This window comes from Canis aureus, chromosome 2, assembly GCF_053574225.1.
Source record: "Canis aureus isolate CA01 chromosome 2, VMU_Caureus_v.1.0, whole genome shotgun sequence".
NCBI lineage: Eukaryota > Metazoa > Chordata > Mammalia > Carnivora > Canidae > Canis > Canis aureus.
The window spans coordinates 38,714,749-38,731,626 of NC_135612.1; the positions used below are offsets into that span (position 1 = coordinate 38,714,749).

The 16,878-nt window shown below is 41.7% G+C and overlaps 1 protein-coding gene across 1 annotated transcript in view; it reads left to right on the forward strand.

The window, feature by feature from the left end:
• Positions 1 to 16,878, forward strand: part of TRPM1 (transient receptor potential cation channel subfamily M member 1) — a 123,630-nt gene that overhangs the window by 67,070 nt on the left and 39,682 nt on the right. Inside the window, exons 14-20 of the mRNA XM_077858333.1 lie at positions 1,901 to 2,074; positions 3,755 to 3,889; positions 4,684 to 4,734; positions 6,962 to 7,102; positions 8,003 to 8,032; positions 11,610 to 11,902; positions 14,619 to 14,847. Of these exons, the coding sequence (XP_077714459.1) occupies positions 1,901 to 2,074; positions 3,755 to 3,889; positions 4,684 to 4,734; positions 6,962 to 7,102; positions 8,003 to 8,032; positions 11,610 to 11,902; positions 14,619 to 14,847 (1,053 nt within the window). The remainder of the gene's footprint in view (positions 1 to 1,900; positions 2,075 to 3,754; positions 3,890 to 4,683; positions 4,735 to 6,961; positions 7,103 to 8,002; positions 8,033 to 11,609; positions 11,903 to 14,618; positions 14,848 to 16,878) is intronic.

Genomic DNA, 16,878 nt, shown 5'->3' on the forward strand with positions numbered 1-16,878 from the left:
TAGGCTTTCTTCCAAGAGTTTTGGAGTTTTAGCTTTTACATTTAGGTTTTTGATCCATTTTGGGTTAATTTTTATATACAATGTTAGTAGATAAGGATCCAGCTTCATTCTTTTGCATGTGAATGTCCAGTTTTCCCAGCACCATTTGTTGAATGCTGTGTTACTTTCTCACTGAGGATTTTAATAGTCTTGTCTGCATGAGGAGTCAGCCAGGACACTCATCCATATGTCTGTGTTGACCAAGAATCATATAAATATGCATGGTGACCTCAATATAATCTCTGCCCTGCCCCACTTAAGGATGTCAAGCAGGAGAGTTACACGGTCGCATGTACATTTTTAGGATCATTCTGAATTTAACATAGAAAATATATTGGGTAGGTACAATGCCAGGTGGGAGGAGTCCTGTTAATAGGCTATTGAAGTAATTCAGGAGAAAGACATCACCTTGGGCTAGAGCAGAAGCAGAGGAGAAGTCAAGAATGGGACAGAATAAGGCCATATTTGGCAGGAAACATGACTGCACTTTGAGGCGGATTAATCATAGAGGAAGGCAGTGTGGGGAGTGAGATAACAACAATTACTTTCAATTCTCTGGTTCACCACTTCACTGAATTAAAGGACACTGGAAGAGGAATAGGTTGGAGGGAATGGTTCTGAGTGAGGTTTTGGACATTATGAGCTGAAAGAGCCTTTGAGACATCCAAGTGGAGGTACTAACTTGGCAGCAGGAACTCTAGGGAGAAACATGGACTGAGACTAGAAAAGATAGGTCTTGTGCAAATACATGGAGACTGGCAGTGTGGGCCTCGATAAGGTTGCTGAGGGAGAGTACAGAAGAAAGGAAGGGGATTGAGGACAGAGCCCTAAAGAGCCTTAACATTTATAACCTGTGCTGAGAAGTAGAGGCCAGATAGGAAAACCAGAGCATGCAATGCCTGAGAAGCAGGGAGAAGAGGCTCAAGGATGAAGCAGGCAGCAGAAACAGATGTGCTAAGTGCCCAGCACAAGGAGGACTGAGAGACATCCATGAGGTAGCACCATAACAGTCATCCATGGCCACAGCCACAGCAATGGTCAGATGGGAAGAAGCAGCATGGAGTATGTGGAGCAGAGCGTGGGAAGGGAAAGGATGCAGTTCACCAGAAGAGTTTGGCCAGAGAATAGGACAAGTCTGGCAAGATAGCACAGAAGCTGGAGGAGTCAACTTTGTTTCCTTGTTGTTGTCGCTATCTGTACCAGGGCCATATCCAGCCCCTGCTCCATGTTCTCCATGTGACCAGAAGACAGGCCCAGGGGCCAGGTCCTATTTCTGTGCTCTCTCCCATTATCTGAGTGGAGCACATTCTTGGTCTTGACATGTCCAATCTGTCACCACATTGCATTCACTTCAGTAACACCCAGGAGGCCTTCTTTACCCACCAATAAGCTCAGTCACAGTTCTATCCAAACAGGCATCCTTGGGTATACCAGATATATCCATTGTCTCTGATCCCTTCACGATCATTTTCTCCTTTCTACATTAGCAACTGTCTTTGGTGCCTTTGAACCTACCTCTCAGCATCCCTTCCTTTGGGCAAAAACACACATGAATCAAAATGTCAACTCCTTTAAGTATATAAATGTGCTTCATCAAACCCATTAGTAACAGTGGTTCATGGTATCAGGGCCTCCTCCTGCTAGTGGCAGGCCAACAATGATTGAGTGTGTGTGTATGTGCGAGTGCGTGCATGCATGTGTGTACACGTATGCATGTTTGTGCATGGCTGCCTTGTGCTTATATGTGTGTACATATATGTGTGCACTTGGAGGTGAAAGGGGGGCTAGAGTCCATGTGCTTGTCTTGGGACCAGGGGCAACCCTAACATATTTTCCTAACTCTGTTTGCTGTGGACTGCAGCCCCTGGGAAGCCTGGCACCCCCGACGGATAGCAAAGTCACAGAGAAGGAAAAGAAGCCCCCAACAGCAACTACCAAGGGGGGAAGGGGAAAAGGAAAAGGCAAGAAGAAAGGGAAAGTGAAAGAGGAGGTGGAGGAAGAAACAGACCCCCGGAAGATTGAGCTGCTGAACTGGGTATGTGTAGAGTCTTCACTCCCCTTTCCTGGGTCACGAAGATCACGAGTTGGTGACTGTCATTCTCCAGGGAAAGGGACAGTAGTCCCTGTTGCCTCTGCTTCAGCTCCACCCAGGCTCTGAGTCCCAGAAGGCAGTGGAGCAGTGATGGGATGGTGTCAATATTTCAAAAGGCAGCAGCAGGTTTCACAAACAGCGCCTGTCACAAACATTCCTGCCTTGTGGGAGAATGAAGCTATGAAGCTCAGAGAGGTGCCCAACATTGGCTCTCTCTGCCTGGCAGATACGTAGATGCTTAATACCTGAAAATATGGGAAAACAACCAATTATTTGGAAATAAACATAGTTCAGGGAACAGTAGAAGGAGCCCATGATTGGGATGTGCAGGTAACAGCATTCGTCTGCGCCAGGAGGCTGAGCCACACGCTGCAGTGTTCCTGGCCTTGCTGCTCTGACCACATAGACAAGGAAGGCGTGAGGCCTCTGCCCTGACATGTGACTCTGACATCGTCACAGCCACTAAACTCTCCCCAGCTGCTCTCTCCAGAAGACTTCTCATTATATACTGAATACTTCAGTTTCCATCATTTTTAAAGGGCAGAAGCAGAAACAATAGATAATAGCATATAAAATATTATAATCCACTGCCTCAAAATACATTGTGTATGGAGTCCAGGGCTTAGAGGTTCAAGTACTGATTATAGTTGCATTTTGCAAAGAATGCTACCATTTATGTGGTTTTTCTTTGCCATCTTTATTTCATGATGTTTTTAAATATTTTATTTATTTATTCATGAGAGACACAGAGATTGAGAGGCAGAGATATAAGCAGTGGGAGAAACAGGCTTCACACAGGGAGCCTGATGTGAAACTTGATCCCAGGTCTCAGGATCACACCCTGGGCTGAAGGCACTAAACTACTGAGCCACCCGGGCTGTCCGCCATCTTTATTTCAAAAGAAAAGTGAATAAACTCAATTTTTAATTAAAATTAAACTGAGGGATGCCTGGGTGGCTCAGCAGTTGAGCATCTGCCTTTGGCCCAGGGCGTGATTCTGGAGTCCCAGTTTCGAGTCCCACATCAGGCTCCCTGCATGGAGCCTGCTTCTCCCTCTGCCTGTGTCTCTACCTCTCTGTGTGTCTCTCATGAATAAATAAATAAAATCTTAAAAAAAAAAAAAACTAAATCGAAACTGGAGAGACCAACACCAGTTTGGTTGTAATTTTGAATCCTCTTCAATTTGTTTTAAAATGTTAAAAATTTGTCAAGCTTTGATACTCTGATAGGAAAGGTAGGGACCAAGCTGAGAAAAAAGAGGGGAGATGGGGAGTATTTACTCCAGACAAACTCAAAGGCAAAGAGAACCAGATTTGGCATGCACTAGGGCCTAGGGGGTCAGACTGTACTTTTCCAGATGCTTCCAGTCTGCCTCTTGCCTGGAGTCTCTCTGGGAGGCCACTCATGGGCTCCCTCTTTATTTGAGAGAGAGACAGAGACAGAGATAATGAGAGAGAGCATAAGCAGGGAAGAGAGGGAGAAGCAGGCTCCTCGCTGAGCAGGGAGCCTGATGTGGGACTCTATCCTAGGACCCTGGGATCATGACCTGTGCTGAAGGCAGATGCTCTACTGACTGAGCCACCCAGGTGCTCCTCATGGGCTCTCTCTTGTTGGTTTGTTCAGGTAAATGCTCTGGAACAAGCCATGCTGGATGCTTTAGTCTTAGATCGAGTGGACTTTGTGAAGCTCCTGATTGAAAATGGAGTGAATATGCAACACTTTCTCACCATTCCAAGACTGGAAGAGCTTTACAACACAGTAAGTGTTCTAGAAGGAGGGAGACCAGAGGGAAGCTAGCCATCTGATTATATTTATCACCAGTGTATATTTTTATAAATGCCCAAAGATGAGCGCAGAATCCCTGGAACACTGGTTTCAGTTGGGAGGCCTATCATTTAATGGCAGGTGGCTGTTCTCACCCATGCTGGCCACTGCTTATGTTCATGTTCTTACCAAACTACTGCCATGCCTCACCAGACAGCTGCAGAAAGAACTCGGGTGTGGTATATGAACACTAGTTTATACAAAGAGAGAATCTAGCTTCCTAAGTCATTAACAGAGTGAAAAGTTACCAGGGTGAGCAGTTTCTTGGGACATCCACTTAAAAAGCAGCACTTAAAGCAGCTTCAGAGAAAAATGAACTAAGCTTTCACTCCAAAGAACTCCACTATCTGAGAATGCAAATATACGTGCAAAATCCTCTTGGCATGTATTATTATAATGTGGATTTTGAGAATGTACATTCCCTGTTCCCATTATAAAATTTCACATAATGAAAATTGTCATCAACAGTTGTTTGGTCCTTGCTGAATTTTTCACACAATATTGCATACCATAAGGTGCTCTTTAAAATAATTCAGTGGGAAGCACTTAGTGCATTTTTGAACATGTACTCCTTAACCACAATCAGTCCTATCTTGCAAAAGAAACAGTCTGATAGTGGATTACATTCCAGCTCTCACAGGTCATTAATTCTATAGAGTAGGGTAGGATTTAGTTCCAAGAGTTCAAGAGAAAAACATATTTAATATGGCTGAATGCTTCTCTTTCAGAGGCTGGGTCCACCAAACACACTTCATTTGCTGGTGAGAGATGTAAAAAAGGTCAGTCTGCCATTTTATATTTCTTACCCACTGGTGTCTTTCAATATGACATTTTATAAAGCAATTTTTAAATTTCTAAAATATATTATTGGAGGCATCAGAAATAATGAATTCCTCTCTCCATAAAAGGGTTTACTTCAAACTGAAAAAAACGTATATATATTATCTTTTTTAAATTTCACATTCATCCCCACACATGGTAGGTTCATGTTGAATGACTGATTATGGCACCATTACCAATGCCTGGGGCAACAGCCAGGGAGGTGTCATCCTACCGCTGACCTGAGCCTCCATGTCAGTAGAGCCTCATGTTCTGCATCTACTTTAAGATCCACTGCTCACTCCTTCACTTGAGCCAGTTCCCAGAAGGAACATGCCTCATGTCACTGTGTGTGTTCTGTGAACTGAAGCAGTTGTCCTCTCTGCTCCCTCATTAGTGATAGATGTTCCCCACCACCCCGTGCCTTCTACTGCTACTAACTACTTACCATCCGTGTTCCTGTAGGATCTCGTTCACTCACTGTTCTGTCGTGTCACCACAGGCTGAAGGATTAGGTTGGATTAATGTAGAAGTGATTCATTCCTCTAGGATGCAGTCTCTGGCTTGCAAAGTGTGGAACGTCTATTCATATTCTGAGCAAGAGAAAATGACTCAAATGAGAAAATGGAGTTTTCAGAGTCCTAGGTAGCCTGGTCATCCTTTACACAAATGTCTACTTCTAAGAATTCAGGAATTCAGCTTCTACAAATACGCACTGGATCAGCACAGAATCAGTGGATCTGAGAGCCAAGAGGGACCAGTGCCCTTGCTTCCCTCCGTTAGGAATCTGATTCCCCAGATCCCATAGATTAGGAAGAGCAAACATTCAAAAGCCACACCTACCCAAATTCAGACCCAACCATTTCTCACCTAAATGGCTTCAAGAATCCTCTTCCCATCTCCAGCCCCATGCCCCCTGACCATCCCAGTCATAGGACTCCCTGACTTAAAATCCTCCAAAATCTCATGAAGTTCAAAGTCCTTCCAAGACACTTGTACCCCATTGGACTCAGGTCCAGCAACATCCCTACTCTTTCCCATCCCATCCCCACCCCAGGTACACATGCCATACTCTCTGAGGCCCACAGAGTGGGCCATGCCTTGCTCATGTCTGCAGTGTTCTTCCTCTCTGTCACCCACAGTTCCTGCTTTGTCTGCTCCTGGCTACTTCAGGTAAGCTATGCCTCAGGAGTTCAGGGCCAAACTCACTGTTTGTAGCTTTGCCCCCTTCTCCAAAAGAGTGAGTTCCTTGAGGGCAGGGACACCTCTCCTTGTCTCTGCATATGGAATCCCCGACAGGGTGAAGGATCATCTATAGGGGCTGAACAAACTCCTTAATGCCTGCGTGAAGTATTTTGGCAAAATGTGGCCAATTCTAATATAAAACAGAGGACATTTGGAATGTGTAATCTCTGTGCAATGGGCCCCAAGTTTCCACCATCATTTCAGCCATGTGAAACTAAACAAGCAATAAGACATAACATATAGAAAAGAAAAAAGAAAAAAAAATCCTTACAATCAACTGGTCATCTCTGCCTCCTGGTTAAGTCAACAGTCCAGGTACATGAGTGACTGGCCAACCTTGTCTCAACATATCCTGTTGTATTTTGTTGCAACACTCTACTTCTCCTTCAGAAAGTCACAGGGCACCTTGTGGAGCTTTCCCTAAGAAATTCCCAGCCCTGGGATGCACTGTCTTCCCACTGCCTCCTGTGGAGTCCTCCTTCCCATCAATGTGGTTACTTCCTCCTTCAGCACAAAATCTGGACTCCAGGCTCCTGAAGCTGGCTTCTCCCCTACAGGCAGCTATCAAAGCACCTTCTCAATAGAACTCATCTGCTCTCACAAAGGAGGTTCCACAGCAGGTGCACCCTATCTCCTCTACATCTACACGTGCACACAGCAGGCCATTTTGAACTAGCCCACGGACAAGTCCAGAGCTCTACCCTGCAGTCTCATGGCTTTCTAACTTTTCTCACTGGGAAAGCTTAACTCCATTCTCTGAAGTATGGCTTAATCCTCATCTATCTCAGTCATATGGTAATAGACTGAATATTGTTTAATCCATTCCTTACATCAACATCCAAGTTGTGGCCTGGAATGGCTACTTGTGCCCAAGGTGTGTGATGAAGACCACACTTGGGATGCATTCTTGCAGGGCCTGAGACATGGCTTCTTTTCTTCCAGGGCAACTTGCCACCTGATTACCACATCAGCCTAATCGACATAGGGCTTGTGCTGGAGTACCTCATGGGCGGGGCGTATCGCTGCAATTATACTCGGAAGAGCTTTCGGACCCTTTATAACAACTTGTTTGGACCTAAGAGGGTAGAACAAAGTGAACTTGTGATGTTTTATTGTTCCTAGAGTCACATGTGGTCCCTTGCTGTCCTTCCCAATATAACTCAGCCTATTCAAAGCCAAGTTCATCACCCCATCCTCAAGCACACCTGTCCTTCCTCCAGTAGCAATCCAGGTGTGAGGCTGTACAGTCCCTAGAGATGCCCATGTTTCACCCAGAGCCTTTACACTCTCAGCCCATCAATTACATCTGCCCTCTGTCCTTTGTCCAAAATAGGCTTCCTCCTAGGCTCCCTTGTCTCTGCCCTCTCCAATCCATCCTATTGCTGTAGCTACCTTCATCTTCCAAACCAAGGAACATGGCTGTGCATTCCCTGCTCCAATACTTCCAGTGCTCCCCACCATCTGAGGAATCACTGCCAAACTCATTATATCACAGCATCCAAGGCCCTCTGTCAGCCTGAGAACTGCTCCACACTGTCATGGGACACCAGAAACCTCTGCCAGAATCAAACTGTACTACTGTACTAGCCATGAGCCATGTTTTCCCCCTGATCAAAATTCCACGCATATTGCAAGCCCAACTCAAATATCAGATCTTTCATGAAGCCCTCCTCTCGACCCCCACATAGAGCTCCATAAGTTCTGTGTCTGCATTTCTGTTAGAGAACCTCTCTGATTCCATCTGAAATCAGATATATGTCTGCACATCTTTCTCCTTAACTGACTTTAGCTGTCCAGAAGCAGTTTCCATATTAAAGCATTTCCTTTCCTTGAGTATTGCCCTTAATTGTTAATGATATAAAGTACGTTTTAACCTAGGATTATGTCCCCTACTAACAACACTACTAATGTACTACTGATGTTACTGTCACTAACGTTAGTTATATGATTAAATGGATGTTTTTATCCTCTTTTATTATGCAGCCTAAAGCTCTTAAACTTCTAGGAATGGAAGTAAGTAAGATATGTTTTCATTGATTTTATATTCACCAATAATCACTTTATGAGTCCAGTCAGGCTTTCTGTTTTAGAGTCAACTTTTGTTATATAGACTTTCCTAGAAAACAATTTATTTAATCTAGACTTTCAAATTCATTGTTATAAACCTTAATATTGTATTCTGTTTCAAATTCCTCAATATCTTAATTGTGCGCCCTTCTGATTTCTAAAAAAATTTATATCTTCTTTTTTTCTTAACCAAACTGGCCTACATATTTGATTGGTATTTTGGCTTTATCAAGCAACTTTCCTTTTCCTGTTTTTGTTCTTAATAATACTTGCTTCATTTTTATTCATTCCTTTCATATAGTTTCTATAGTTACTGTATTGTTTTATTGACTCCTTTTGTAAGTGAGGCTGACTCATTTTCAATCTTCCCTTTATTGCAATAAATGCATGAAAGGTATAAATTTTTCTCTGAGCATTGTTTTCATGATATTTCACGAATTTAGGTAAGTAGAACCTTCATTGCCATTCATTTCTAAAGTGTTTATAATTTTCTCTCTAATCCAAGAGCATTTGAAGGTTTTTTTTTTTTTTTTTAATGTGTGAGGGAGAACACAACCAGGGGAGGAGAGGCAGAGGGAGCGGGAGAAGCAGACTCCCCACTGAACAGGGAGTCAGCTGGCTCCTGCAGGGCTCAATCCCAGGACCCTGAGGTCATGACCTGAGCTGAAGGCAGACACTTAACTGACTGAGCCACCCAGGTGCCCCTAACCCAAGAGTATTTAAAATCCATAAGTACATTTAAGTATTTCCAGATGCAGACTTTGTTGTTGTTTTATTCCTTGATATGTAGACTACATGATTTCTGGAATCTTTTGAGATACAAAATCTCAAAGGACTTGGAGTATAATGCCTGGTAGAGTTTTGGTAAGATCCATGTATGCTAGAAATAAACATGTATTCTTGGTTTGTTGGGAATATTTCTTACATTTAGCTGTCAGATCAAACTTGGTAATTATGTAATTTAATTTGTTTCTATATTTAGGAATTTTTTCAAGTTCATTTCTAAGTGAGGTGCATTCAGGGACTCTTACTGTGATTGTGGATGTGTCCATTTCTCTTTATACATCCAGTTCGTATCTTTTGTTATTTTATTGGGTTGTTTCTCTTTTTCTTGTTGATAGTGGTTTCGGAAAATTAACTCCTCCTTATTATATCCTCTCTCTAGCAATCTTAAAACTACTTTAAGATAATTTACATGAATTAATATTTTGATAATATTATATATTATAGAAAGGTAGGCTTAAAGGGCTTCTGTTTCATAACATTTCATAACTATTTGTAGATTTATATTTACTTTGGTATATATTTTTTTAAATATATACATATATATTTAAAGGTGGGGGAAGGGCAAGGGAAGGAGAGAGTCTTAAGCAGATTCCACATTCAACATGGAGCCTGACACTGGGCTAATTTGGTATGTTCTTGAAAATAAAGCTATGTTTATTTTAAAATTTCTATATGGCAATTTTTAACCTATATAGAACAATCTTCCCTAAATTACTATAACTGTAATTTTACTGTGACAAATTAGAAAAATAGAATAAAAACACTTAAATCCAGGGCAAGGTATGGCAGTTTCAATAAAAATATTACAATGACTCACTAAGAGATTATACCAATTAAGTCAGTCATGAATAATGCATGATAGGAATTAGAGAGCCCCACCCCCTGCCCAGCCACTCCAGCTGTGTGAATGTGCACATGTTGTCCAGACTTTGGGCCACAACTTCCTCATCTGAGGGAATGGAAGAAATTCACAATCTCTGAGTCATTGAAGAATAAGTATAGATAATTGATGGGAAAGCTGTTTGCAAAAGAATAAATATCCATGTCTATTATTCCACTGAGTATTGAAGTCTTAGCCTGCAATAATCTGAGCCCCACATATTTTTCAATTTGCTCCCATGTTGCACTCCCAATCCTTGCAGTCATGACCCACCTTTCTTTCAGATGCTGTTCTATTTTCAGAACCATCGCTCATCATCCCTTTAAGAAATGGAAATTTTGGCTTTTCCTCTGTACCACACTCATGAAAGGACAAAGCTCATTTAAAAAGGAATGTTTGTTCCATTTAAACACTGATAAGGAAACCTACAAGATTTTTCTCTATCCCCTTCTACATTTTCCTATTAATCTCTGGTTCACATATATCTGGCAAATGAGTGTTGATATTGGGAGACTTCCCTGAGGAAATAAACTTTACCTGCCTCTCCCATGGTGCTGTTTGTATTTTAGTGTATTCTTTGTTTCAGTTTTGCAGCATGTCCTCAGGGTTTTATTTTATTTATTTATTCATGAGAGACATAGGGAGAGGCAGAGACATAGGCAGACAAAGAAGCAGGCTCCCTGCGAGAAGCCCAATGCAGGACTCAATCCCAGGACCCCAGGATCATTCCCTGAGCCAAAGGCAGACACTCGACCACTGAGCCACCCAGGCTTCCAAGGGTTTTAAAATATTTATTACTGAAGTATAGTTGACATACAGCGTTATATTAGTTTCGGGTGTACGGCTGATTCAACAATTCTATACATTACTCAATGCTCACCCTGACAAGTGTCATCACCATCAGTCACCATACAGCGTTATTACAACATTATTGCCTATATTCCCTATGCTGTAGTTTTCATCTCTAAGACTTGTTTATTTTATAACTAGAAGTCTGTACCTCTGAATCCCCTTCACTTATTTCACCCATCCCTACATACCCTCCCCTCTGGCAGCCACCAGTTTTTTCTCTGTACATAAGTCTGGGATTTTTGCTTGTCAGCTTATTTATTTGTTTCGTTTTCTAGATTCCACACATAAGTGAAAATCATGTAGTATCTTTCTAACTTATTTTACTTATCATAATATCCTCTACATCCATCCATGTTGTTGCAAATGACAAGATCTTATTCTTTCTTACGGCTGAGTAATATTCCATTGTGTATAAATACCACATCTTCATTCATTCATCTGTCGATGGACACGTGTTGCTTTCACATCTTAGCTATTGTAAATAATACTGCAATAAACATAGGGGTATATGTATCTTTTCAAATTAGTGTTTTTGTTTTCTTTGAGTAAATGGTCAGCAGTGGAATTACTGGATCATAGGGTAGTTCTATTTTTAATATTTTGAGGAACCTCCATATGGTTTTCCACAGTGGCTGCACCAGCTTGCATTTCCACCAACAGTGTATGAGGGTGCCTTTTCCTCCACATCTCCATGTATACTTGTTATTTGTATTCCCTCAGTTTTTAAAGGCTTGTGAAAAAAAAACCTGCCAACCCAGGAGTATAAACTCATCAAACAGTAGTATGCTATTTCTGTCAATTTGGGTTTAGATGGTTTACTTATTATAATAAACATGTGCTTCTATTCACAAGAATCAATATACTGAGTGAGAACTGCAGATATATTTACAAAATCTCTTTATTACTGCTGACGAAGGGTTTTCCTTTTTTTTTTTTTGGTAGTCATGAAATCCTTTGTTGTGCACTTATGGCAGAACCATGAAAAATGTGTTTGCCTCCCCTCAGGATGATGAGCCTCCAGCCAAAGGGAAGAAGAAGAAAAAGAAGAAAAAGGAGGAAGAGATTGACATTGATGTAGATGACCCTGCTGTGAGTCGGTTCCAGTATCCCTTCCATGAGCTGATGGTGTGGGCTGTGCTGATGAAGCGCCAGAAAATGGCAGTCTTCCTCTGGCAGCGAGGAGAGGAGAGCATGGCCAAAGCACTGGTGGCCTGTAAGCTCTACAAGTCCATGGCCCATGAATCCTCCGAGAGTGAGCTGGTGGATGATATCTCCCAGGATTTGGACAACAACTCAAAGTTAGTGTCTCAAGGGAACTTAAGAACCAGGAGAAATTACTGTCCTGAGTACTTGCCCTTTTGGGGGAGGGTGGCAAATGTATTTCTCACTTAAGTACAATTATGTTTATTTTTTAAATAATCTTTTTTTTAAAGAGTTATTTATTTATTCACAAGAGAGAGAGAGAGAGGCAGAGACAGAAGGCAGAGGGAGAAGCAGGTTCCTCACAGAGAGCCCAATGCAGGACTCTATCCCAGGACCCAAGGATCATGACCTGAGCCACCCAGGCTTCCCAGTACAATTATGTTTAAAGCTTGTTCATAAATCACTTTGTCCATTATGTCAATATTTTTTTCTCCTGTCTCTCTGAGGTATTTCTATACTGTCATTGTTTTTATTGCCCTCTCATTGAGCTATTGAAACATAATTCTAATGCAAGACAGTAAAATGGATTTCCATACAGAAATACACAAAAGAGAACAACTCTCATAAATGTGTCCCTGAACATGAATTTCCCAAGTGCTCCTCCATTTTCCTCCCGTTTAGCTGGGACAGGACAGCTAGAGGGGCCAGTTAGGCTCTGATAACTCCCAAGTTAAACTGTGGCTAACTAGTTTCTCCTTTGGGCAAGTCTTGTTAAGAAGATCAGAGTACTCTGACATATTTCAGGATGCTTCCTTTTCTCCTCCTTGTGTTGACACATAAGGAGATTTTTCTCTCATCTTGGGAGAGATGAGAACTTGGGAACTCTCATGGGAACTTGTGGAGCTCTTGGTGGTAAAGCTCACAAAAGTGTGAGCACACTTCCCTAAGACTGGGCGCCCCTGGAGTTATTAAGTCTCAGATGTGTGCTCACAGAGCCTCCAACAATTTATCAATTATAGTTTGGGTTTTCCTACCCCCTCTGCTCTGGTTCTAGAGGTTTGTGCTCTAGTAAGTCATGAGTCTCTGTATCCACCTGTCTGTCTCTGCAATTTTGGGAGAAGTTGGCCCTGTGACCTCAATTCTCTGATGAATTTAGAAGAGTTATCAATTTTTCAGTTTGTCCAACCTTTCACTTATTGTTAGGACAAGTGGTCACTTCCAAGCCCCTTACATGCAGAACTCAAACCCAGAAGTCCCAATACAACTTTATACGCCCATAAACTTGAGGCCTGTACAATCAACTCTGCCAACATCTAACATCTTTGTTTTCTGAGACACACTGCTCTTATTTTGGACTCAATGATTTCCAAAGTCACTAGCTGATTTCTAAACATCAGGAATTCGAGGCTATCTAAAAAATAAGGAAGTATTCTCCTAATTCAGTGGGTTGCTCAGCAATATCCTTCTGCTTCTTGGAAGATTATCATGGTGCTACGTCACCGCACAGCCTATAGAACCTGAGGCCTGAAAGCATTGCTCTTGAGAGAACAGAGAATGCCATTCCTCCCTTCTATATCCTTCAGCTCATCATTGGACTAAAACTTTACAAAAAATGAAACAAAAACATGAAGGGTGATCACCATGGGACTTTATCTTAACCACATTCCATGAAAATGTTGAAGGAACAGAGCATGTTTATGACTGTTATTGAATATTTGAATGAGGGTCATGTAGAAAATGGAATAAATTTTATGTTTACAGGGGCAACTGGGTGCCTCAGTTGATTAAATGTCTGCCTTCAGTTCAGGTCACCATCTCAGGGTCCTGGGATCAAGCCCTGCACTGGGCTCTCTGCTCAGCAGGAAGTCGGCTTCTTCCTCTGTGTTCTCTCTCTCTCTCTCTCTCTCTCTGACTTAATCTCTCTCAAGTAAATATTTTTTAAAATATTTTTAAAAAATATTATGTCTACAATTCAACTTATGTCATCCTCTCCTCCTCCAACTTGGCTCACATTACTTTCCCATCCTCCACCTCCATTGACTAGAACTTCACTGCTCTATGCCCCATGACAGCTAGAACCTGTCTCTTTCATAGCATTGACAGTGTTGAATTCTCTTGTAACCAGCATGTCATTGAAATATTGCACACATGCTGAGAAGGCATACATACAAATGTATGTGTTCACATACCAGTATATGACTAGCACCTAGATCAAGAAACAGGAACTTACTCAGACCTGCCAGCCTTCCTGGTGTCCCCTTTCAATGTCCATCTGTACCCTCCACAAAGGGTAGTTACTATTCTGACTTCCATTGCCACAGAGGCTTTGCTGTCCTTTCTGTCTGTATCCCTGTTCCATGAATACTCAAGGGAAAGAAATTGTCTTCTCATCTTTGTGTCCCTGGGGCCTGAGGGGCAGATGTGGGGTCCAATACGAACTCCATCTGAGGGGCACTTGGGTGGGTCAGTGGTTGAGTGTCTGTCTTTGGCTCAGGTCATGATCCCAGGGTCCAGGGATCAAGTTCCGCATCAGGCTCCCTATGCGGAGCCTGCTTCTCCCTCTGCCTATGTCTCTGCCTCTGTGTGTGTGTGTCTCTCATGAATAAATAAATAAAATCTTTTTTTAGTTTTTAAAATTAAAAAAAAAGCTCCGCAGCAAGAACAGTCAGTAGCCCAATATGACCAAGCACAGAGTTCTGGTCCCAAGCTATTCTGCTCTGGCAACATACCCCATGAGCCTCCTGACTGCAGAGGATTGGAAATCAAGCATTCTCTGTCCTGTGGCTCCATGATGTCCCTGTCAACATGTCTCTCTAACAAAGAGCATGTGACATTGCAGCTTCAGTTCTGATCTCATATCTTTCCCTCCAGAGACTTTGGCCAGCTTGCCGTGGAGTTGTTAGATCAGTCCTATAAGCATGATGAGCAGATTGCCATGAAACTGCTGACTTATGAGCTGAAGAATTGGAGCAACTCCACATGCCTCAAGCTGGCGGTGGCCGCCAAGCACCGGGACTTCATCGCTCACACCTGCAGCCAGATGCTGCTGACTGACATGTGGATGGGAAGGCTGAGAATGAGGAAAAACCCCGGCCTAAAAGTACGTATGACTTGTGGTTATATCAGTAACAAGTGACACCTGTGAGCTCTTAACGCTGCACCCTGCTTAGCTGGGCGCTTCCTGGGGATTATTTCATTTATTCCTCAGAACCCCACCAGGCAGATGTTTGTCTTTGAGATGAAAACCTGACATTTCAATATTAAGTAACTTACCTAGTAAAGCGTGGTAAAGCATGGGTCCAGGATCTGAACCCAAGTGGTCTAATGCCCAAACTAACCACAATCCCTGGCTTACAGAGCTTGGAGTCCACCTTAACTAACCTCAAACCCCTGGACAGGCCATCTACCTGCCATTGAAGCAGGCATCTGAACTCTGTTTCTACAGATCCCCTTACAACTCTAAAGTTATGTGATGTTATTTTAATTGGCAATGTTTTCACTACATAGGGTTTCTAAGAGAATATAAAGTTATGAAAGGGTTTGCAAAGGATGTAGTGGGTAGAAAAGTGTATTTTGATCAAATCCTAGCTCTGCTGTTTACTATTAATGACTAGGTTACCTTTTTTTTTTTTTCTTTTAAGTTGGCTCCACACCCAGCGCGGATCCCAGTGCAGGGCTTGAACTCACAACGCTGAGAGCAAGATCTGAGCTGAGATCAAGAGTTGGACATCTAACCAACTGAGCCACCCAAGTGCCCCAACTATTAGGTTATCTTTAGATAACCCAGTCCCTAACGGCAATATTATGCCAATCTCATGAGATAGCCATGAGTATAAAGAAAAGACATTGTATGTTATACTGTGTAGTGTGGTTCTGTCAAATAGAAGGCAATCCATGTCTTAAAAAGTATGAAGGTTATGCTTTATTCCTGTATGAAAAATGAGCAGCACGATTAAGTCAGTCAGATTAAATGGGTATAAGGAGTCATTGAGATCCAAGAAGAAAGTGCTCAAGAAGAACAGAAATGACTCCAAAGATGGAGGTACTAAGAAGCTACAAGTATCAGAGATATAGGTTAAGGAAGAAAACAAGAACAATTTCCTAATAAGAAAATCCTTCAAGAGAATGTAGAAGGGGAATCCAATCTCAGGAAAAAAAAAATATACACCAATAGTTAAGTTTCAGTTATGATTAAAATTAAAATTTGGAATGATTCTGAATGGCTGATAGAGTGTAAAAAAGACCATTTGACCTCTGATTCCAAGAACATGATCCTTTAGTGCTGCCAGAATTCTGTATTAAAATTGCTATATGGCCATGCAATACACAATATTTATATATTAATAAAAGTGGAAATGCTTGTTCTTGGTTTTCAGCTTTTAGAGTAGGCCCATAGACAAAGCACTGAAGACTCAAATAGAATTCCTAAACAATTCAAATGCCACCAAGTATGAAAACTCAAAAGCAAAGGCACAGCAGGGAAAAATTGGGTGGTGAAAGGCAGAAGGGAGGGCAGTAAGAAGGATAATATCCCATATTATAAAGTGGGAAATTGAGACTATCAAATGTTGTTGACACAAAAGATAAAGATTTCAGCTTATGATGTAAAGTTACAAAGGCAACTTTTTGGGAACTGAAAATATTCATGTTGCTATTAAAGGTGGAACAGAGGAATAGGATGAAAAGGTCAAATCTTGTCTAAAATCATAGGATGTCAATAGGTCATACTTACATTAACAAAGAAATAGCAGTATAAGATATCACTCAGGTTGTTCAAAATGTGAAGTTATCATTAAGAACTAAAATCAGAAATAGTAGGATGCCTGGGTGGCTCAGTGGTTGAGCATCTGCCTTCAGCTCAGGGTATGATCCCAGCCTCCTGGGATCAAGTCCCACATCAGGCCCCTTGCATGGAGCCTAGTTCTCCCTCTGCCTATGTCTCTGCCTCTCTCTCTTTCTCTCTCTGTGACTATCATAAATAAATAAAAATTAAAAAAAAATAAAATAAAAAAACAAAATCAGAAATAGTTCAAAGTTACTATGTCAAAATATAATTCAAAGATTTTTCTTGAAGATAAATGATTTGAAATTATATATTTAAAAAACACATTCAAAATCTGAGTATATCAAA